This window comes from Python bivittatus, unplaced genomic scaffold, assembly GCF_059951505.1.
Source record: "Python bivittatus isolate LINGU-HERP-01145 unplaced genomic scaffold, Pbiv_v1 ctg000310_np1212, whole genome shotgun sequence".
Classification (NCBI taxonomy): Eukaryota; Metazoa; Chordata; class Lepidosauria; order Squamata; family Pythonidae; genus Python; species Python bivittatus.
This window is the reverse complement of record NW_028277054.1, coordinates 1146067-1168766: the sequence shown is the minus strand read 5'-3', so window position 1 is coordinate 1168766 and position 22700 is coordinate 1146067. Positions and strand designations below refer to the sequence as shown.

Below are 22700 nucleotides of genomic sequence, written 5' to 3'. Positions count from 1 at the left end.
ATCCAATAACAAAGCGGAATTTGTCACAACATCCAATCCGCAAGCGTTCTACGCCTCCCAGGTTTCGCGAGCCGTTGCCGGCCAATCATGGCTCAAGGGGGCGTGGAGAAGGCCTCGCAGCGGTCCTTGTTAAACAAGCGGTCGCATCTCCCATTGGCTAGCAATCGGAGGGGCGGATCCCTTCATTTCCTGATGGGGACCGGTCTTCCCATAAAGTGGCAAGGTTAAAGAGCCGTGGGGACGGTGAGACACGTGGCGCGGGCGGCGCGGTCTTTTTTTTCCTCCAAAAAGTGGTGCACCCCCCCCCCCGGTTTTCATATAACATTATAGAGCCAAAGCATCCACGCGTATTGCTGATCTTATCTAAATAACATTTAACTATCCGTGTAGGAATTCACAATATTGAATCTCTTCCCCAGAGCACGAATCCCTTGACCCTCTGGCTGCACAGGGAGGGGCAGAAGGCGCCCGCCGCTTGCACTGCCCATCACACAGGCACAGTTCAAAGAAGTTCATGAGGTGGTTTTATTAAAACAAGCTACACGCCGGAGGTTTTGGTGCCGGAGAGGACATAAAGTGCTACGGAAAAGGGGGGATGGGAGGGCGCTGGGCTCCGTTCGCTGCAGCCCCTCTGCCGAAGTCGCTTTGTAGGCAGCTGCAAGATTGTCCCTCGCCCCCCCACCCGAGCAAAGTCACCTGGGGGAAATACGCAGGAAGAGAAAACTCGCACACACAAAAAATAAACCGTCCTCGGGAGCAAATCTGTACAAAGGCGTGGCGTTGCCGTCTGCTGGTAGCTGGCTAGAAGGAAAGGAGGAACGGAAGAAAAGGGAAGAGGAAAACAACCAAACCCTATTCACACCCAGGGTTGCTACCCGTCCCGCTAAGCTTCTACGAGCTTGCCAAGGAAACGCAAGTTGAGGATTCTGAGCTGCTCTTCCGGGTCTGTGCGGACAATTCCGTCTTCTCCATCGATGCTCAGCAGGATTCCGGTAGCTTCTCGGTCTTCTCCCAGAAGGACTTTGACCTGCAGGACAGGATAAAGCTCAGAGCTGCCCATCTAACAGCGAGGCCTCCCCCATCCTACTAGACCAAGGTGGACCCAGCAAGGATCGGCCAGAGGCCTCAAGTCGGTTACTAGAAGGTTGAGGGGAGGCAGAGGAAGCCCCTCCGGATCGGCCAAGCACAACTCCTGGCCACGAAAGCAACAATGCAGACGAAACCCGCGGGTTTTCACAGAGCCTTGAAGTCCTGGTTTTGCCATCGAGCCTGGGGCCCCAGCCCTGTGGATGAGCCCCTTTCTTGGCTACGGATCCATTATATAGACGTTTCTTATGTGTTGTGGCCTGGATGCTATTTTACATTATTTATTGTTTTAGCTTACTGGTTTTGTTTTGCTTTGAATTGTTAGCTGCCCAGAGTCATGTATATGAGATGAGCAGCCATACAAACTTAATAAATAAAAAAATAAATAAAAACCAATGATGATCTAAAAGAATACTTATTATTTATTTATTTAGTAAAATTTATTTAGTAACTAAATAAAAATAAACAGAATATTAAAGTTCTTTAATTTTTACTATCAGACACTAAAGCTTTCAAATTGCCCCTGATCACTACATGGGACAAGTACTGAAGAGCAACAGTTCCTAACCATTTGCAAGACCTTTGTCAAATGGGAGATGGAGAAAGAAAGGCTAACAAGGAATCCCCTAGTTCCTCGGTTTATGGTCACCCTCTCTAGAAAAGGCTCTGTAAGAAGCAAAAGAGCCTGTCATTAAGCATTCAGGTCCCAAACAAGCTATTTCCAGCTTGGTGCAATGTTTCAAGGTAATGTTCCACCACAAATCCATTCTGAAGTTTGAACATCTGAAATGGCACAGAAGGTGGAACGGCTCATTTCAGCGTCAAAATGACCTGAGTGGGTATTTCCACATGCTTTTCCTGCCATCATGAGGACTACCCTCTTGCCAAAAAGAGTGCTTGTGGCAGCACCTGGACGAGGGACAGGCAGCCTGACGCCACCAGGATGCTTGGCCTACAGCTCCAAGAAGCCCCTGTGATGACCTCAGTGGCAACGGTTGATGAGCGCCTCCCCTTAATTGGGCATAATGGTTGGTCTTGAATAAGGGGCCCATGGGCAGGACTCCAGTGGAGGATCATTCTACATTGTAAGGTAGAGTGCCATGCATTTTCTAACAAAGGTATTGAAAAGAGGGCTGCCAGGCGGAGAAAGCTTTTTACTAGCCCTTCTACGTACCTTATCATTCTTGGCCGGTGTCACAGGCTCCAGGTGTTCGCTTGAAATACTGACTACCTTCTCACATTTCTTAACGTAGACTGAACACATCCCACCCTAACAGGGCAGATAGGGAGGGAAGGGCGGCAGGAAAGAAAAAGAAAACCACCAGGGTGACAAGCTGCAAGCATCAGTAACAGAAAAGCCTACCTAATTCTGAAGACAGGATGATCATCCCTCCTCAGCTCTGGGGGAATCCACCCCTCTTCTTGATCAACAGTGTTGATACGGTGGTAGCCGTAAATATGTACAAGAACTAGGGGCTAGTTGCTAAGACACTGCCTGAAGAGGCTTTGCAAGAATTCAGCCTGCGCTGAGATCTTTCTAAGCTGCCTTTGCACTGAGTTCCAACGGAAGGTCCCTTCTTGATTAATTGAATTTACAACCCTCAACTCAGAGGAAACGGGACACCAATGCAGGAACCATCACTGGCAAATCTCCCTCCTCCCAGCACTTCCTCACCAAGTTTTCCAACTCAGGCTTCTGCAGGACAAAATACTGATTCCTTCCCCAAACCTTCTGATGCCCTTGGCTATTTGTTAGTCATCCTGTGCAAACAGGCTCATCTGTCCAGCCACTTACGGTCACGCTGCGGATGACTCCGGTCTTTCCCACCACATGGCTGTCCAGGTAAGTGTCACGCACTTCAACCTCGATATCGGTGGTGACCCAATCGCTGGAGCTCTGCTCAATCCCAGAGCCTGGGGTGTGAGGGTTGTAACCTCCTGGGGAAGGAGCCCCTGGGGTCATAGGACTGTAGCCCACCGGACTAGGACTGGGGCTAGCCTGGAGCAAGACAGAGAGAGAGAGACCCAATGAGAAAGTCCAGACTTGGCTGTGGCAGGGGACAGTAACAGAGGCAACTCAACTTTTAGGTTTCCGAAAAGGGCATGTTGAGTGAAGTCAGTGGGCACATGCATAAAGAGAATATTTATGGCCTTAAAGGCACAGAGGGATAGAAGTTCCAATGGTACACCTCATCAACCATACCTGGTAAGCCATTGGTGAAGGAGTTGGGTGGTAACTGGCAGGTGAGTGGGTATTCTGGTAGCCCACAGGACTAGGCGCCACTTGGTGGAAACTTTGAGGGCTAGGACTCGGTTGGTAGGACCCCTGAGGGGATGGGACAGCGTACGGAGAAAACTGGTCTGTGTTATACCTTTACCAAGACAAGAGGCTTTGTTCAGGAGTAGGTATAAAGAAAAGGTCATGTCAGCATTCTTCCCACGTCCTCCCCATCACTACAGATCTAGTACAGTCAGAGAATCAGCAGCTATAAAGGAGACCATCAAGTGTTCCTTCTCAAAGAGAGATCTATTTAAGCCCAGCATGGCTGCAAGAGGATGGTCCCTGAGCCTTTGCAGGGGCTCTTGACTTGGCGTGGGTGCCTGTCCTGGGTTAGCAAACCAATGCTTTGGCCACCATCTAGTCCCGATTTCAGCTCCGGGGCACTTACATGGCTGGAGTACCAGGCGTCTGAGGGTTGTACGGGGGGTTAACCTGCGGGGAAGAAGGGTCCGGATAGCCTGGAGTCTGTGGGTTGGGAGTCCCCCCATAGCCTTGTGGAGAAGGCGTGGGCTCATCATCAAAACCATAGTCAAACTCTTCCTCTGCCCTGTAGAAGAAGCCAAGTATTCAATTCAGCCCCAAGGCTCTGTGGTTGGACTCCCCCATCCCTGTCTTCACCAGACAGGAGGACCAACCTGGAAGGGGTGTTGGGATCCCAGGCCCCGCTCTGTGCAGGTGTCCGGCTGCCATCGTGTAAGGGTGTTTGGGAGCCATAGTGAGGCGTCCGGTTTCCTGAAAAACAAAAGCCCCTCAGATATCAAAACCCCATTTGGAATATTCATTGCTACGGAAAGGTGGGAGACAGACTGAATGAACCAGTCAGTCCAAACCAGCAGGAGAGAAGGCCTGAATTTTCTAACACTACACCAATCCTGGGCCCATCCCACAACCAGACCCCACTTCTTTTGCAACGTTTATTCATCATCACTACCGATTATTCTGCTGCAAGGCCCTATATAGATCTTCTTCTTTCAAGACACTTATTCAGCTTCTTCAAATCATAGCTAGGACCCGCCAATGATAATTTGGCTCATCAAATGACACAGATCAGACTTGATCCATCTGGTGCTGTCCAAATCTGCAAGCCCAACCCGTAGCACCCAGCACTAGCGTGGACAATGATCATGGGTGGGCACCAATGGGGCGGGGAGCCGCGTGACACCATCGCACTAGCGATGCAAAGGATATAATTCACGCCATGACACAGGCGACATCCCTGTGGCTTGTATGGCTGCCCGTGACAAAGGCCATCTTGCTAGGGCAGATAAAGTTGTGTCGTGACTGCTCCTCCCACAGATGGCTGAGCGCGCAGCTCCCAGAATTCTGCAGCCAGAACGCATCTGGAAGGCACCAAGCTGGGGAAGGGCGCATTATGGACCAGTGCTACAAATTCTGAAACACTCGGGGTATTACCCCCAGCAGCCTGCCTGCATGCAATGTAATCAAGTTGCTGGATTCAATGGCCTTGTCGTCCCAACATATTCTAATGGTGGAAGAGGCTCTTGAGGCAGGATGCTAGAAAAACCAGTTTTCTCTTGGCAAAACAGAGGTCTCTTCCTGAAGGAGAAGTGCGCCCACCCTCCTTCCGCTACTCACCATCGTGCTGGGAGCCATACATGGGTGTGCGGGAGCCTGAGCCGTACATAGGAGTCTGGGAGCCGTACATAGGGGTACGCCCATAACCAGAGGGCAAGCCAGATGATTTCTTGGAATCACTATCAGAAGAGGAACGTGACTGAGTTAGGTCCTAAAAAGCTGGCGCGTCCCACTCTGCTCTGCTGGTTTCTGAGTCTAGCACAGAGCAACAGGACTTGCAAAACCGAGCAGGGGCCTCTCCCTCCCTCCCCATCTCAAACCCGGCTCCCCACAGGCCATCCTGGCGGCTCTTACACTATAGTGAGACGCTGCCGATCCACCGAGATGGTCTGGCACGTGGAGTGCAGCTCTACCCTGGCTGTGGATTCTGTGGCATCCTTGACCACGCCAATGTAGCCTGGAGGAGACAAGGGCAGAGGCAGAGGCTCCACAGTCACGTGGACTATCAGAGCAACAAATAAATCCATACCCACAAAACCCCGTGTTTCATTCTATCGTCAGTTCATTTAAAAGCTTAAACGAAACCAGCTTTCGGGGTCTTTTTAGCGCTGCCTATTCTGACATGACCACATACAGTTTTTACTTAGGCAGGAAGGGCAAGGCATGAAGGCCCTCCTCAGATTGGGGCCATCCTAGCTCACCTCTTGGTTCAGGAGATCCTTCTCTGTTCTTACTGCCTGTCCCACATAACGCCCCCCCCCCAACTTTTAATCTTTACCACTGGGTTGCCAAGAGCAAAGATGAGAGTTCAGCAGGCTAAACAGCGATCTCTCTTAAATGGTATTCAAGGGCTGGTAAAGCTCTTTGGTTGGGTTCATGCCTCACACCTGTCTCTTAGCACAGTATGTGAATTCAGCCATTATTTACTTAATTTGTATGCTGCCCATTTCCAGAGGCTCCGGGCAGACACATCACCAATTTAAAACAAAAACAAAGCCTCCTCAAAAAAACTCCCTATCTGTAAAATAAACTAATTGCAGCATCAGCATTGTACCAAGTACGCGTGTGCCAAATTCAAATATTCCATCTGCTCTTGATGGAACAGCCAGGTCTTAAATGCCCTCTTGAAACCTAGAAGGGAAGTAGCAGACCGGTTCTCCATGGCGATGTAAACCACCATTTAGGATGATGCCTGAAGACAACTTTGAAGACTAATAAAAATCCCACACAACTCGAGCTGACTGCGCCCCATCAGAAGGGTGATGAGCACTCAGGCCATGGGGGGCGGGGGGAAGCAGTGGTGACATCTTACCTTTGTAAGGACCTTGAGAAATCCGCACCGTCTGCCCAATGAGGTCATTATCTCTGCGCCCACGACCTCGGTTCATTCCACCCCCTCCGAAGCCACCACGCTGCCCTGCGGAGGGAAAAAGCGGGTGCACAAATAGGCAGGACGTTTCCACACAGATCCTTTGGAGATGGGTGCGTGGGGTCCCTCGCTGAGGACATTTGCTGGTGCAACCCCGGGGGGAAAACCGTCTTCCTGCTGTGGCAGCCAATCTAACTTCTTCCCTCTCTTCCTCTTTAGAGACCACTGCAATTTGATGGGTCCTGTCAATCTTGGAGAGGCACCGACTGTATTGCTCCTGTGGGAGGGACCTTGGCGCAGGGGCTGGGCATGGGCTCTGCACATGGAACTGGACTCTCGGTTCAGAGGGGTGGGAAAGATTCAGCTGCAGTGGCCTCCACATCAGACCTAACGGATTTGCTTGCCCAGTGATGTCAGGTTCAATCACCTTTAGCCAATTCATCCTAGAAAGCACTAATTTCCTTCTATGGCTCCATTGCCATTTTCTCTCCTTTTGTTCACTCATCGTTTCTCTTTCTTCTGGTGCTGCTGGATTACGGCAGGACTTGCCCTTCTGGTGAGAGGGAAGAGTTGTGGGGAACCCACCAGACGCAAGATCACTCTCTCCCGACTACCCACCTCCAGCGCTGGGATGCACAGGACTGTTCATCCGAGGACTCATGGGTGCAAAGCCGCCAGCAGTGACGTTTGTGACATCCCGGGGCTGCAAAAAGGAAATTCAAAGTGAAGAGCTTAACAGAGCGCCTGCCTGTGCCCTCACCTCACACTGATCCAACCTGACTGCCTCTAGGGAAGGACAGGATCCAGCCAACTTCAGGCCACCTATGAGAAATCCAGCAGGGCCAGCTAGAGAAAAGTCCTCCCCCCACGAGTTCCCTCTGCTGAGACTCGGAAGCTTCCTGAGGGGTGGTGACTTTGGACAAGGCAAAGTAAGTGCAGGGGCGATACCACAACAAACACCTTCAGCTTAAAGTCGGTTCCCCTGTAACAGCACTTCGTGATGATGATGCACAAATGAAACCTTGACTTCCCCCCACCCTGATAAAATCTGAGCAAGCAAGGAGTTGAACAGCTTTGTATTAATTCTACCCTATAGGGGAAGGTCCTGAACTCTCCTCTGATTCTATAGCTCACCCCATTCATTCCCCTTTCCCTTACTGCCGCCCTCCATGGACACTGCCAGTATTATTCTAAAAGCTACATGACTTCAAGTGTATTTGATTTAGCCCTCAGGTAGGTGTGTGCTGGCAACAGCTTAAAATGGCATATTGTTAGTCATTTGCTGGATCTCTACTGCGTTCATAGTGTTGTTTTTGCCATATTATTTTTTCACTTCAGTCTAATTCACTAATCAGAAGAGTTGCTTTCTTTTTCTCATGACTATTACGTCCGCTTCAGTGTTAACCAGGAGTCCACGGTCTTGGTTCCTAGTTTAGCCCCGGACAATTTCAAACTTGAATTTACACACCCTCAAAAAAGCGGCACCAACGTCTCTCTCACACGTTGCTCGAGGCAAGAGGAAGAAGATGTGGCCTCACCTTGGAGCCTCCCGCCAGAATCAAATGGCGCGTCCTGCAGACAAACATGCCCCCGTTTTCCACCAGTTTCTTGCAGTGCATGAAAGCATAGCCTCGGAACAGGTGACGGATCTCCCCCTCGCGGCCCTGGAGGAGGCAGAGAAGCTCCAAGTTATGCGGTGTGTGTGTATGTGTGTCAGAGTGGCACGGACCGCCCACCTCAAGCCTTCTCCCAGCCTGGTGCCGCCCTTCATCTTGAGTGCTTCGAGGGTCACCAAAGAGGAAGAGGCCAAGATGCTTCAACGCACTGAAAGGTTCCTCTAGGCGAAGTCCTCTTATGTGGCCACAGCAAATCAAGAAAAAACAGAACTACAGAACTTGAGCCATTTGTGCATTTTTAGCACTGGGCCAGAAAACGCCTTTGGCCAGAGCGAAAGTGAATTCTTGGCTTCCATAAGCCGAAACAGCAGCTGCTTCCAGGGATTAATTTTATTGATGCTATTGGTTAAAATTACGACCCACCTTTCTGTTAGAGGCAAAATGTGCACAGCACTCCCCCCTCCAATTTTATCCACACCCACTAACAACAACCCTGTGAGGTATGCTGGGCTGAGAAATAGCAACGGGCTCAAAGCCCCTGATGTGTTTTCCTGGCTGGTTCCCTGCCCAGTCCTCTGCCCCCTCCAGTGGGTGAACTGATACAGCACCCTGGGCCACCCAGGAACTCTGGTTCTCTAGATGCCGGAAACAGTACCCAGGAGTTCATCTAGCACAGAAAAAAAAAAGCATGAACTGTGCGGGCTTTTGAGGACAAGGCGAATAAAGAATCTTCTGAAAACACCCTCAACCATGGCACTCGAGCAACAACAATGTGCCGCAGGCCTTGGCTGTGCCCTGTACGCCACAGGGGAGGGCAAAAGCCGGGCAGCCAGAGACACTTCCCCCCCGCCCGCTGTGGAGACCCAGCTCAGCACCCAACCCGGCTGGTGGCTCACCGAGTGAGACCCTTCGATGACCTTCACAATGTCCTTCACATGGATGTTGTTCTGCTCAGAGTCCAGGGACACCGCAAAGCGGTTGTCCTTCTTCCGATTCACCGCCTGGTGCCGCACCGTCACCAGTTGGTTGTTCATGCTCAGGACCTGAGTGGGGAGAAGAGACCGAGGCTCAGAACCAGATGGCAGGGGAGACCCTGAGGGAGGGACGAGGCGGAAAAAGCCCTGGTCGCATCCCCAGGGTCCGTCCTCTGCCTGACTGCGGCAGCTGAAGGAGGGCTCAGTTGGTGGATCCGAGGCCAGCCTCTTCGCTCGAGGCAAGCCAGAAGTGCCAGCCACCTCCCCATCCCCTGGCACCTCTGCAGCCTCTCCCAAGCTGCTGCCCTCTGGCTATGGGGGAGGGGGAGGTAGCACCTCAAACCTCTGGAGGGCATCAAGAGGTTTTTTTGAGAGGCCAGGTTTTCAACAGAGACCCTCCTTTATGACAGAGCTACCTCCACTGCCATGTAAATGCCTTCTGAGCCCCAAAGGAAAGCCACCCAGGCAGGCTGACTGTCCTAAACGGGCCACACGGCAATCCGTCGTTTGAAAGCTTCTCTTTAAAGTATTACCAGGATTTAGTGCCACAATTGCTGTTTTTAGGGCACAGGATTTGGACCAGTGGGTATTTGGAAACATGCTCATGCCAAACTGCTGGGCAGAAGGTCCAATGAGCCCCTGGCCAGATTCTGGGGACCCTTTCCCACAGCGGTCTCTGACCCACAGCAGCCAAAGGGTCAAGCTGGTGGAGTTTCCAAATCTGAACTCTCGCTCCCCGAAGGAAGCACACCCACCCACCTGGAAGGTCTCCCGCTCCAGACGCACAATGACCCCGGCTGTCTGAGGGTCCAGCAGCACTAGTTCTCCCCACTCATGCTGGCCACCCACATCCACACCAGAGGCAGTCTCGGAGCAGAGTTGAAGGTCCCGGGGGAGAACTTTGAGCTGTGGAGGTGGAAGGAAAAGGTACTTAAATGTTTTGAATCAGGTCTACCTAAAAGCCCCAAATACAGAACGTCTCCAGCACTGGAATCAAATCGTGCAAAAGGTATCACGGTAACCATTTTGAAACCAACTTCACTGTCAAGCCTGAGTCTATTCAACCAGCAGACCTCTTGGCCAGGAATAACTGACAGGTTGTAAAGAAGCAAGAGCAGAAGAGGTTGGAACTGGTGAACCTGGCAAAGACTCGCTCTACCCAAACCACACAAGGTGATCAGAGGAGCAGGGGAAGAAGTCACATCAGGGCTCCCCAGGATGGCTGCCCCAGTCCCTTGCCATTACAAAGTCTGAGCTGAAATCCGAAACTTTTGGAGGCACCCGCGGCCTTTCTCTGAAGCAAATGGCAAAAGGGATAAACAGACAGACCCAGGTTTTCGCCCCCCATGCAGCCTCCTAGACACACCCACCACTCAAGAGCAGATTCCAAGATCCTTGCAGGCCACAAAGATGTCCATCCAACCCAGGAAGGTGCATATGCTCTGCTGGGTCACTTTGCCACTCACCTCATGCATCGTGAGGTCAGAGAAGAGGATGACAAAGTTCTCCTCCACACGCACAATCAGCCCCGTGTCGCCCTCAAAGCGCCCGGCAATGACCTTCACGTGGTCCCCCATTTTGAAGTATTTGCGCAGCTCCTGAGCTGGGAACTCCAGCATATCCTGGAGAGGGAGTGGGACAAAAGGGAAGATGGAGGACAGGAGATACCCAGCAAAGCCCTCCCTGCACTATCTGGGGCTGGGTCTTCTTTGCTGGATGGGAAATGAGGGTCTGGCCCTTGCAGAGGAAGAGCTCAGGGGCAGAGTTTTCTCCAGAGAAAATCTCAGTGTCTCCACTTATAGCAGAACTTTTCAACCTTAGCCACTTTAAGATGTATGGATTTCAACTCCCAGAATTCCCCAGCCAGCATGCTCGCTGGGGAATTCTGGGAGTTGAAGCCCACACATCTTAAAAGTTGCTACGGCTGAGAAACACTGACTTATAGGAAAGCTTCCCATAACAGCCCAAGGCAAAATGCAGTTTCCTTAGTGCAGAGTGTGTGGGGGAACCAAAATACTTGTCATTTATTTAGGAAAACAACTAAAGAAGCCATGGGGGTGTATGCTGTCTAATACCATCGAAGGTCCTTCCCTGCGCCAAACCCCTGGAAGACAGCCCAATTTAAACCGTCCTGGATGAGACGGACTCATGTTAACACAAGTTTGCGTTCCAGACCAGACAGGAGCCACCTCTTGCTCAGGGCCAGAAAACAGCCATGGGGTAGAGGGGTAGCCTGGTCTCAGGCCCACAGCTGAACTAGAGGAAGTGCCCATCTGCTCAGGCCCTGAAGAAAGAATGGCTTCCTGGGGAATCGCCTTCCAAGAGCCATCTTGTAAACGTAGGCATGGAGAGAGGAAGCCCCTGGCTTACGGGCAGGCCTAGAAGGGCTCCCGAACCGAGCCCAAATGGTTGCTGCAAGGGGCCGAACGCAGATCCACCTCCCACACCAAAGTTCGGCAGTGAAGTTCACAGCTGGAGAAATGGTAAGAAGTCCGTACCTTGAGGTCTTCATGTCGGGGCATGATGGTGATCTTGTTCCCGTCCACACTCAGGATCTTGCCCTGCAGATTGATCAACTCCCCTTCACACACCTCTACGTTGTCTCCCGGCTGGAAGTTGTGCTCCCGTTCCTTCCCTGAAAACAGCAAGAGGAAGACGTGAAGGAGCATCACCCAGAGGCCTTCCTTAAAGCCCTTCCAACAGGGAGAAGAGTTTGCCATTAGCTGGGCGCGGAAAGGTGGCCTATCCACAGCTGAAAACATGGAACAGGTGATCTCCCTCCTCCCAGGATCCCTGAAGGACCAGGCAAAGGAAGGCTGTGTCCGCTTGGCAGGAAGAGCGAAAGGTAGGAGAAGAAGGCAGGGCAAGCACCTGTGCTTTCGGTCACCACCTCCAAGTCAATGCCTTCGGGTTGGTCTTCAAATTTCTCCAGCTCAGACAAAGTGGGTTTCACTCCTTCAGTGATCTGAAGTCAGAAACAGAGCCAGCAATTGGGGAAGGAGGAAACTAACACAGACAGGACCCAAGAGGCAGGAAACCAGAGCAGGCACCAGGCTAGCAACACTCCCCCTGATTCCTGCATGTGCGCCAAACTGATGTGTGGGCCCTACAGCCCCAGAAAGTCCCTGCATTTATGGTTTGCCATCAGCCACCCAGGACAATCCAAGTATCACCAGCAGGATCATGATTCCACAAAGAGGATGGACCACACAGGAAGCAGTTGAGGCAAATCATTCTCTGTCTGACAATTCTGTGAGGAAACTAAGAATCTGCACGGCCAGAACATTGCTACAGGGAATGCAGGATTAATAAGGGCTAATCCTCAAGACTTTTCCTTCCAAAATTGTTTGGGAGACCTTTAAATGTTGGTAGACAGGCAGCTACGGTGAACTGCAGCATATTTTCCACGGGGCCTTGGGCATTACTCTGCCTTCCCCACTTCAACTCCATCATTTAAGGTAGATTAACTTAAAGCTAACCCTAAATATGTTCAATACTACAAACTGGTTTCTTCATTACCTCTGCCTCCACTTCATTCCTCTCCTCTCTGTTGTTTTCTATACTGAATTTCTGACTGTGAACTCTTTGTAAGTTGCACTTGGCATCTTGCACTCATACAAAGTCATGCACACTATTTTATCTTTCCATCTAAATGGAACACAGAACAGGAGGCAGGAAATCCTCTGCCTATGCTCCTGGTGGATCCTTACTAGATCACAGCAACCATCTCCCATTCCATAAGATAACTGCAACGTTCCTAGGAGGCGGCCATTAACACCCACCACAGACTCAAGTGAAGAATCCCCTCCCTCCAAGCACCCCAACCCCGTTCTCACCACAGCCGACATAGCAAAGCTCTTGAAGAGGAACCCTTTCCGACTGTAGCGATTCCCTTCAAAGATGAGGAAATCCCCATCGGAGGCCACGTCACCGCCCAAAGATCTGGAATGGGAGAGAGAGGTTTGCGTGAAGAGCCCCTGCTGGGGCAGGACTCTGGGAAATCCAGTAGATTTGGGCTCTTCAGCCCCCCCTTCTTAAGGCCAACTCCTCCTCTCCCCAACTCCTGTACGAGTTACTCACCGGATCTTTTCTGCATCAAAGAGACGTTGTGGGGGACGCTTGAATTTCTTCCATTTGGCTACCCAATCTTTCTGCAACGGAAAGAGATTTGGACCAATCCTAACCCAAATGCTCAGTTCTTAGACAAGGGGTTACAGCAGATGCTTTTAACTTAGCCCTTTATTTCCTTTTTGCATTTTATTATTTAACATCGACTTTCCTAGGGTTCTGGCTTTACTTTTCTCCCTTTTCTGTTGCTCACTGCCTTATTTGAGTTGGAGCAAGAAAGCAGGTATACAAATATCATAAATAAATAGGCCACAATTGGGAGCTTGAGTTGGGAATTATTTCAGGATGGACTGAAGAACATACCCATATTTGAAATACTACTAGAACCGTATTATAAAACTGAGGACCAGGCAACTGTTTCGACCCCGAATGTGCCCAAATGTTAAAAATGATCAAGAGAGCCCTTCTCAGGGAAAAATTAAGGCCCAGCAAAATACTGAAAAGGCCCAACGTCTTTAAATCCAGAGGACTTCCTGTAAGAGGGCGTACACAACGTACCTGGCTCATGCGCGCTTTGATGCGATCAAAATCAATTCGTGGAATCATCTTTAGAGAGATCTGATTCTGGCTTGGCTCCACGTAATCGACCTACGGGGAACAAGACAAGGAAGCAGCTTTGGTCAGCGTCAGGACAATGGCCAACAGAGAAGGCAAGGTGCGGTCCAGGGAGACGAGCCTGGTCACGCATCTATAAGCGGCCATCCCCTACGCCAAGGACTCTCAAATGATACGTCACGGCCCGCTGAGGAGTCACAGGCATCTTGCTCTGCCTGGACAACTCCCTGTGCATGGGAGATAGCATCGGGGCTCTCCCTCACCACCCGAGGTCAACTGGCCAAGACTGAGGCATTCTTGCCAGGGCGGCCTTTCCCTTCTCTCAAAGGCAGGTCTTCCTGGGCATGTCCTACTGGGTCTTGACCCTAACCCTCCGCGTCCCTTCCCGGCAACCCAAGCACTGCATCTCTTCTCCTTCGTGCAGGAAGGTACACCTTGCAATGGGAGGCCGGCACACTTGGGCTGCCTGCACACACCCAGAGCACACCTCTTTTCCTAGGACTTTAGGAGCTCCAGGTTCCACTCTCCCCTTAACTGTGAAGCTTTTGAGGCTGGGATTCTCTCAGCCAAATCTATCTCACTGGGTTGCTCTGAGCATAATTTTTTTATTTCAGATTGGAAATTCCTGAGATGGGGGAGATTCTCCCAACTTTTGCCTATGCGATCTTGCCAAGCTTCATATATACCAACATTGCTGTTGAAACAATAAAGAAATGTCAGATGGGTGCCACTTGATATAAACAACTTTCTGAAACTAGTCATGCTGACCTAGGCGGGTGCTGTGATGGGAAGGAGGCTGCTGAAAAGAGATCAAAACAGATCCCTTACAAATCCTGTCACTTCTTCCTTTTACCCAGTATGTTTCCACCCCTGCTCCAGAAACACCTTTCAAAAGCAGTTAAACCCTTTATCCAATTTCCCTCTGAAAAATTTCAGAACAGTGAAGTCTGATCTCAACTGGGCTCACCTGAGCAATGTCATCTTTGTAGATGCCCCTCTTGAGTCGCACCCAGGATTTGGGCTTCAGGTTGGTCATCTCTTTCACCACCTTCAAGACATCGGTCATCTCTTTGATGGGCACCATCTGTTGGTTCCAGTAGCCCATGCGGAGGTTGCCTACCCCTTCAATGGCTTGCTTCACGTGGGTCTGCTTGTAGGCCTCCACATAGATGTAACCCTTCACATGTTCAGGAGCCACCACTGATTTGATCTGCAAGGGCTGCAAAGACAGACCAGCAGGGCGGAGGAGAAGTTACACAACGTATGGGCCAGGGCAGGAACTAAAGAAATGCAGCAAGAAGCTTTCCCCACAGTTATCACCGGAGAGGTGCAAAAGGTACCAGACATGAAACGGCAGGTTCTTCTACTTCTACTTCTCTTCCAAGGCCACTTCTAATTTAATGGTTGGGCAGCCAGGCCAAGAAAGGTCTGATGGCCCCTGCCCAAGACTCAGGGAAATGATGAATGGACATACAGTAGGTCTCCCACATCCAAAGGCCCTTGGGCAATCCCAAGGATAAAGAAAAGCCCGACCAACAAGGTCCTCCTTTTCCCAGGAACTTACTGTGTCTGTGAACTGGTAGGCGATGAACTTCCTCATCAGGGCAATAGCAGTGGAGCGCTCCTCTCCAATCTTGAGCGGGGCAGGGGGAACACAAGAGAAACAACAGTATGAATATGGCCCCAAGATGGCAGGGTGTGCCACCTGATGTGAAGTCAAAGTAGCCTGTTTCATGAGGATAACTGAGTTAATGCTAACCAGTTAATGCTCGACCAATGAGGACATACCTTACATTTCACAGTCCAAAGGTTGGGATCCCTGTATTGGAGGAAAACAAGCACTGTAAGATCAGTTTGTCACATCCAACAAGAGTTCCTGCTCTTTGGGCTGATTCCAGGCATCTTGGCTGGGCAGCTTCAGCCACCACCGCTGCCCTCTGCTCCTTAACTCTCCTCCAAATTCTCCTTGCAAACCCCAAATGTACAGTATGCACCCTTACTTGACTCCTGGCAGTAACTGCTGCTGCGTAATGTCATCTGAGAGCTCGTCAGAGCCGCCATACACGCTAAAGAAACCAAAGGAAAAATGGACACTGACTGAGACTGGAAAAACACAGAGAACTTGGCCAGCAGGCAGCAATCAGGAACTAAAGGGGACTCTCGGCAGGGGAGCTGCCCTCTACTCACGTCTCGCCCACTGAAGACTTGGCATATTTCTTCATGTAATACTCGCCCAGCTCTTCCTCTCGTTGGTCCCTGGGGAAAGTGGGGGAGGGAGCAGAAAAGTAGGGAAACATATAATGAGCAACGAACCATGTTGTTGTAAGCCCCCCAACAGCTATGAATAGGAGGCATAGACATACGTGAGTGTTCTTGGCTGCTATTTTATGTTATTTATGTTTATCATTTTTGGTTGCGTTTTTATTCTGTTTTAATAGTCAGCTGCCCAGAGTCATGCATATACAATGGGCGGTCATATAAATTGAGTAAATACATAAATATTGTGAAATGAATAACTGAAAGACTTGGCTGGGCCTTGAATGCAGTAGACAGCCAAGCTAGGAAGGGAGAAAACTGAGTCACAAAGAGCACAGTCCGGATGTCACTTCAGAGCTAAGATAATAGCAGCCAGTCTCCCTTGCTGTGCTAGGAACTGCCATGACTTGTTCTGCTACCAGGTGAGACTGGATTTATGTTGAAAGTCATAAGAAGGCTGGTGAGAATTGTAAGATCTGGGCTATCCAGGGAACATCTCACACTCAATGTTAAAGAATCTGCAGCCTCTAGCCCTTGCTATTCATCTTGGGAAATCTCTTGGCACTTATCTCAGGCCACTGCATGGGATCAGCCTTTCCTGACTGGAGCCTCTTGAAGCAGGGAAAGCTACCAGAGATTACAAAGACCAAGATACCAAGGACTCTTTCAAGCCACTGACACCAGTACGTCAAAGGCAAACTGGAGGGAAACAGTAGCCAACACTTAAATGGCTTGTCTAAATATTCCATAGCCGTGTTATTTAATGTAAGAAGAGAATATTACGAACTGAAATACAGGATCCTATTGGCAGTTGTGCCCCATCCCCTCCTTCTCCTTCCCTCTCCCATTACCTCCACAAGTTCTGCAGCCTTCGGGCTCCCGAGCGGTCTTCGTCCAAAACCACATTGTCGATGTTGGAAGCTAAGAAGAGAGACAGGAGTTTGCAAAGGGCAGGAGAGGAAGGTGCAGCAGAGAGGCAGTGGGTGACGCGGGCCAGCAAATTTGAGGAGAAAGCCGAGAAGGCAGGCCAGCAGCTTCCAGGTGTGAAGTTTGGTGGCTGGGACAGCCCACTGCTCTCTGAGGACTCCAAAACGCTTAACGAAAAAGCCCAGAAATAGGAGGAAATAAGGAAGGTAGGAAAAAAAAAGACAGAGAAACTCTTGCAGCCCCTGCAGTGGCCCAGCAAGCTACTGATAACTGCAGCTGGGCCTGCCCTGTTTCTATGCACTGATGCTACAATGGCCCCCTGATAAGGACACTCTGGGGAGACGGAGGCTTTTAGGCGGAAAAGCAACAGCAGGCTTGATACTGCTTGTGAGGTAGACAGAAGGGACTTTTGCTCACCCAGAGTTCCCGCGCATAGAAAAGGGGCATGCAAAGAGAAAAAACTGGGTGGAAGCCAGACTCTTTTTCTATGCGCAGAGATTTATGCTGTATGAAATGGCAGTCAAGCCCATGACCCGCCAGGCCCCAACCACAGCCTCAGGTGGGGCCGCTGCTGCCTGACAGGCAGACCTTACAGACAGCGTTTGACTGCCTGGACCATCGGACACCCTTTGCCTGGAAGACCCCTGCGCTACCTGCAGCAACTAAGCCCGTGGGTGGTGTGCTCTTCCCACCCCCAACCCTGTGGCCCCATTCATTAAATCCCACCTGGCTGACAAGAAGCAGAGAAGGAAGGCAGCTGGTGGAGAGGAGAGGAGCTGGAATGGAGAGGATAAAAACAAAAACCGGTCTTACCTTCAATTTCTTCTGCTCAGGAGGAGGTGGTGGTGGAAAGGCGGACAGTATGAGCCAAATAATACCATCAAAACCAACCACAGGGTGGAGGTGAATGGGGAACAGAAAAGCGGAAGGAACAAAATTAAGATGTGGCACGAACCAAGCAGAAGCGAATGAGATGCACAGAAACGCAAAGGAGAAGGGGGGGGAGGAAGCGCTGGCAAGAGGCGGGGCAGCCTTGGGACCCGGGGAAGGGGGCGGCGGGGGGTCAGAGGCTCATTTGCCTCTTTCATTCTATCAGCTACCAAATGAAACAGACCCTTGTGCATCTCCGCCACCAAAAACTCATTTGTAGTTTTAACCAAGCCTCGAGTCCACAACTCTTATAGAAGCATTTGCTTTACAGGTTTGAAAGAGATCGCAGACATTCCGAGTGGGGAGAAGAGACTGTTTCTAGCTCTGATAGGAAAAAGCAAAACACAAAAACTTTGGAAAGGTGTCAACAGACTTTAAATTTTAATTTTAACTGCATTTGAACAGGAAATCGGGGAAACATTCCGCAACTGTAATATTAGAGAAAAAGAAACCTATTTAAAAGATGGTTGGTTAAAGTTCTTTAAGCTGGTGTAGGACCACTTTCCTCAGCCAGGCACCCCACAAGACAGGTTAGACTTTTGCTCTCAGAATTCCCAACCAGCCACCACTGGACATTTTCATCCTGCAGATTTAGGGAATGCCCGGCTGGGGAAGGAGAACAGGAACAGGCTACCTCATCAGCAGGAGGAACTTGAAGGAAAAGTTATGCCGGACTTGTACACTTGCACGGTCTTGGTTTGTCCTGCCCAGATATCTAGAGCTATCCGAATCTCAGATATCAGCACACGAAGCTGGCCGGCCTTACCTTTCTCCAGGATGTCCTCTGCTCCGTCCTCCCACTGATCTTCATCTTCATACTCATCATCAACATCTGAAAAAAAGAGAATGGGGGAAGCCCACACAATAAGCAACGGCAAGAACTTGGTTCCTTTCTGTACATTCTGCACGAACCAAACCCAGAGGCAAACCCTTAAGGCAGAGCGTGATATGTGGAGTTTTTACCAGCTTCATCCAAAATAAAGCCTCCGTGTCTGGGTTTTTTGGCAGGCCGATCGTCATCTTCCTCCTCCTCCTCCTCATCATATTCTTCCTCTTCCTCCTCCTCTTCCTCCTCCTCAACCTCTTCTTTCTCACTGCCTACAATGCTGCCCCGTTCTTCTGTCTGCATGCATGAGGGAGAAGCTTAGACTTACTGCCCGGCCAAACCAAAGTTCAGTGGAAGCAGTTTTACTAGGGGGAGAGGGAGGGGGAAGGGCTGGTTCTCAAGGACCAGCTTGGCAAAGGGAAAGAGGAACCACGAACCCCAAATCCTAGCTCACCTCATTTTCCTCCAGTTCCTCAGGCTCACTGCTGTGCTCGCTTTCATCTTCGGAGAAGTTGCTGTCTTCACTGTCAGACATCTTGGCTGCACTCTCCAATCCTGAAGGAAGAGAAGCCCACATGGAAAACTTCTATGTGCCTGACGTGGCGGGGGAGGAAATAAGATTCTAAACCAAACTGTGGCAGGGGAAATGCAGATCGACAGAGGGACCCTGAATGCAAAGTACTCCATATCCTGTTTCTCTCACTGAGTGAGGGACACCACAATGACCCACAGTGCCCCACTGGCCTCTAGATTCCTAAATTCCAACAGATGGGAGTAGGAAAGAATATTGGCTTTGTCAGAAGAATATTGACATAGTTGGTATGCTTGTAGGACTGTTCTCAGTGCATCCTCAGAGCATGCTGAAGGTGCAAACACAGCCTGGATCCTGATGGAACGAAAGTACTGAATGTGTGTTGCTCAGGACCTGCACCGTCTCTCTCACATCTCAGTCACTAAGTTCTGATACACCATATCAAACATGATTCCCTTCACAAACCTCACACGAACTGGGCTAAGATTTGAAGGGGAAAGCGCATAACAGAAAGAGGATAATCAGACACGCACTGCCCCAAAGTGGAATGAACTGCGCAAGGAGGAGGAGCTGCGGCCTGCCAGACACTGCTGAACGTCTAATTCTCAGGAGATACAGACTCTTTTAAGTCTTGTCGTCTTATGGGACTCAGGAAGGGGCCTTTTCTGTGGTGGCCCCCGCTCTCTGGAATGATTCTCCTGCCCCCCCATACGACAGGCCCCAGCTCTCCTCGCCTTCAGGAAAGCCCTTAAGAGCTGGCCCTTCCCCCAGGCGTTAGGGTCGGTTGAATGGGAGTCCGTTTTGTTCTGTGCCTGGCTACCACTTTACATTTTGGCTTCGGGGTTGTTAGTTTTTTACAATTACGGTTTTCCGGTGCGTTTATGTTGTCCGGCGCCCAGAGTCACGCTTTCTGAGCTGAACTATTTCATCTTGAAATAAGCATATACCCAAACCAACCAACCCTCGGCTGGCTGGGAGGGGGCTGGCCCACTCAGGGGGCGGCCCCCGGTGGCAGGGGATGCGCTCAGCGGGGCCACGGCGGCAGGGGATGATGGGCGTCGCAGTCTCGGGCACTGTGAGGGTGAGGGCCGCGCCGCCGGGGAGGATAGGGCTTGTAGACCGGGGAGAATGGAGATTGTAGTCCAGAGCCCTTGGGAGCACCGTCAGAGCGGCTGGGGAGGATGGGAGCTGTAGTCCAAGACGTCTGCCACGCGGGCTGGGAACCCCCAGGGAGGGAGGGGCTCCGAAGAGGGTCAAAGGTCGCCCCGGTTCTCCTCGGGACGACCCGGGCTTGACGCGGCCCGCCCCCGAGGCGGGAGGAAGCCCCACTTACCGAGTCTCTCGGCCCTCAGTCACTCGGCCAGCGGCCCCGGCGCTCGGGATCCCTCTCCCGGTCCCTCCTTCCCGAGAGGGGCGAGCGGAGGGGACGCGAAGCAGAAGCAAAACAGAGGCCCCCGCCTCCACCGCGGAGATCCCGCCAAGCCTCGCGAGATCCAGAGGAGAGCGCGTCATGCGGGAGCGGGAGCGCTGATTCGACAGGGGCCTGCTGCGTCGTGGTCGCGTGTCCGACAACCGATGACGTCATAAGGCCGCTCTAGGCCGAGGCTGGCGCCTCGCTTGCTCCTCAGAACCCACGCCCGGAATAGGCGGAGTTCTGTTTTCCTGCCGGCGGGGCTGTGACGCGAGCGGGGCGTTGATTGGCTGGGTTGGGCAGGGACCGACCAATGGCAGGGCTCGGATGCAGCTGGCCCGGCGCCTCCTGGACCGGGACGCGCGTCCCTCGTGCTCGCGGGGCCGGGCGCCTGGGCGGCGGAAGCTCGCCGGGTAGGCGGCAGTTCCCGTCTGCCACGGCCGGGGATGCGGGGAGTCGGGGCCCGATGTTTGGCAGACACCTGGTGGAAGGCCGCCTGGGCGCGGCGCCTCCCCTGCCCGGCAGCCGGAGGGTGCTGAGGTCAGGGTGTTGCGGCGGGGCACCGCAGGGCCAGCCGCCCCTCAGCCAGGGAAGCTCCCTGGGGGGCGTGGGGCAGCGCCGTCTCGCACCCTGGCCCGCCTCACAGGGTTGTTGTGGGGAGCATGCCCCCAAAGCCACACGGAGCTCCTGCAGAAAGGGCACGTGCCAGTCCAAGAACGGTGTGGAACAAACTGAGCCCAAGGGGGGCTGCTGCTGCTGCTGCTTTCGTGGGAGGACGCCTCGTGGAGCTGGGCCGTCTCCTTAGAAAGCAATTCCTTCCGTAGGCCGCCTCTCTGCCTTTGCGAACCTTGGCGGCGAGGTCCTGAAAACCTTTTAAAACAACGAATTGCCAGTTTAAAGGTAAACTTTGTTTAACCTTTAATTATTTTTACCTTTAAAAAAATGAGAGCCAGCTGGGTCTAGTGGGGAAGGCCCCAGGCTAGAAAGCAGGAGACGGTGAGTTCAAGTCCCGCCTGAAGCATGAAAACCGGCTGGGTGACTCTGGGGCAGTTCCTCTCTCTCAGCCCAGCCCGCCTCACAGGATTGTTGTTGTAGGGAAAGGAGGGGGAAGGAGGAGAATTTGGCATGTTCGCCGCCTTGAGCTATTTATAAAAATAAGAGCGGTGGGATAAAAAAGATCTAAAAAAAAGAGAGAAAGCAGCAGCAGAAAGTCTGTACTGCCATTGCCTCCCTCCTCCCCTTCAGATCAGCCTTCCTCAAGAGATGTCCTCCTGAAGTTATATCACAATACACATCATCCCCAGCCGGCATCCCTAATGGACCAAAGGATCACCACCACGTTAGCAGGGGGGACAGTGAGGTTGCCCACATTTATATCTCTGGATATCAATAACCTCACAGCTGGATCTTGGTAAGGTGCTCACATGGACCTCCCCTTGTGGATACGTTTGAATCACAGAACGTACGGACTGGGGGGGGTCTTAGTTTCTCAGCCCTGGGAACTTAAGATGTGTGGACTTCAGCTCCCAGAACTCCCAACCATCTCCAAGTTTTTGATGCAAATGCATAAACCTTGGGCAACTCAGCTCCAAGTTATCTAAAATCCCTCGTTTTCTTCATAGGCCTGGTGCTTCAATGGGATCCTCAATGGAAGTTCTAGCACTGCCCCACAGCAAGATCGTAGGACAGTAACCCAGATAGGAATATTTACAAAGGCAGAGACTGGTCTTTTCCTGGGTTTATATTGACCAAACTTGGAAAAGGCGCAGCTTCTTTTAAGGAGTGGCTGACAGGCGGGACATTGTGCCCTGCACCTTTGAATCTCCTTTTCTCTTGGGCTACTCTCCCTCCTCCAGAACGTCCTTCTGTCAGTGTACATGAAGCATTTTCCATAGTGGGTCACTGATGGCTTACAACGATGCCTGTCTCTGCTTGGGTCTTCCCTGGTGTTTGATGCCAATTTTAATTCTGTATCTGTTTTAGAAGCATTTATGTAGCTATTGTACTGCATTTCTCTAAAGACATTCTGATACAATGAAGTAGAGTTGAAACAACCAAAGAAAGTGTTGCTTTATTTACTTTAGGACATTTTAATGCCAACCTTTCTCCAAGGAATTCTGATACTTCACAGATCTGAGGATCCCAGACCTCTTTTCCTGTTACTCTAATCATGCTGTTCCTCCCTTTCTTCTTGCTGGTGCCGCTTGAGATTATTCGCTTCTTATATTTCCTGCTCTTTGATTGCTGTTTCTCAAGTCTCGGATCAGAGGCAG

The 22700-nt window shown here is 51.3% G+C and overlaps 1 protein-coding gene across 1 annotated transcript; it reads right to left on the bottom strand.

The window, feature by feature from the left end:
* Positions 1 to 507: 507 nt before the first annotated feature.
* SUPT5H (SPT5 homolog, DSIF elongation factor subunit) lies at positions 508 to 20507 on the bottom strand. The gene is made up of 30 exons (XM_007430972.3): positions 20350 to 20507; positions 18939 to 19039; positions 18622 to 18781; positions 18425 to 18490; positions 17542 to 17553; positions 16653 to 16722; positions 15733 to 15801; positions 15546 to 15611; positions 15334 to 15364; positions 15110 to 15178; positions 14513 to 14764; positions 13489 to 13578; positions 12943 to 13013; positions 12699 to 12804; positions 11734 to 11827; positions 11361 to 11497; positions 10329 to 10484; positions 9622 to 9768; positions 8785 to 8931; positions 7811 to 7936; positions 6891 to 6975; positions 6216 to 6320; positions 5258 to 5360; positions 4964 to 5082; positions 4003 to 4099; positions 3756 to 3914; positions 3290 to 3458; positions 2882 to 3085; positions 2261 to 2356; positions 508 to 1027 (listed from the first exon to the last, which is right to left on the bottom strand). Exons 2-30 carry the CDS (start codon positions 19017 to 19019, stop codon positions 884 to 886), a joined length of 3231 nt encoding a protein of 1076 aa, XP_007431034.1. The 5' UTR covers positions 19020 to 19039; positions 20350 to 20507; the 3' UTR covers positions 508 to 883.
* Between the last annotated feature and the right edge of the window lie 2193 nt (positions 20508 to 22700).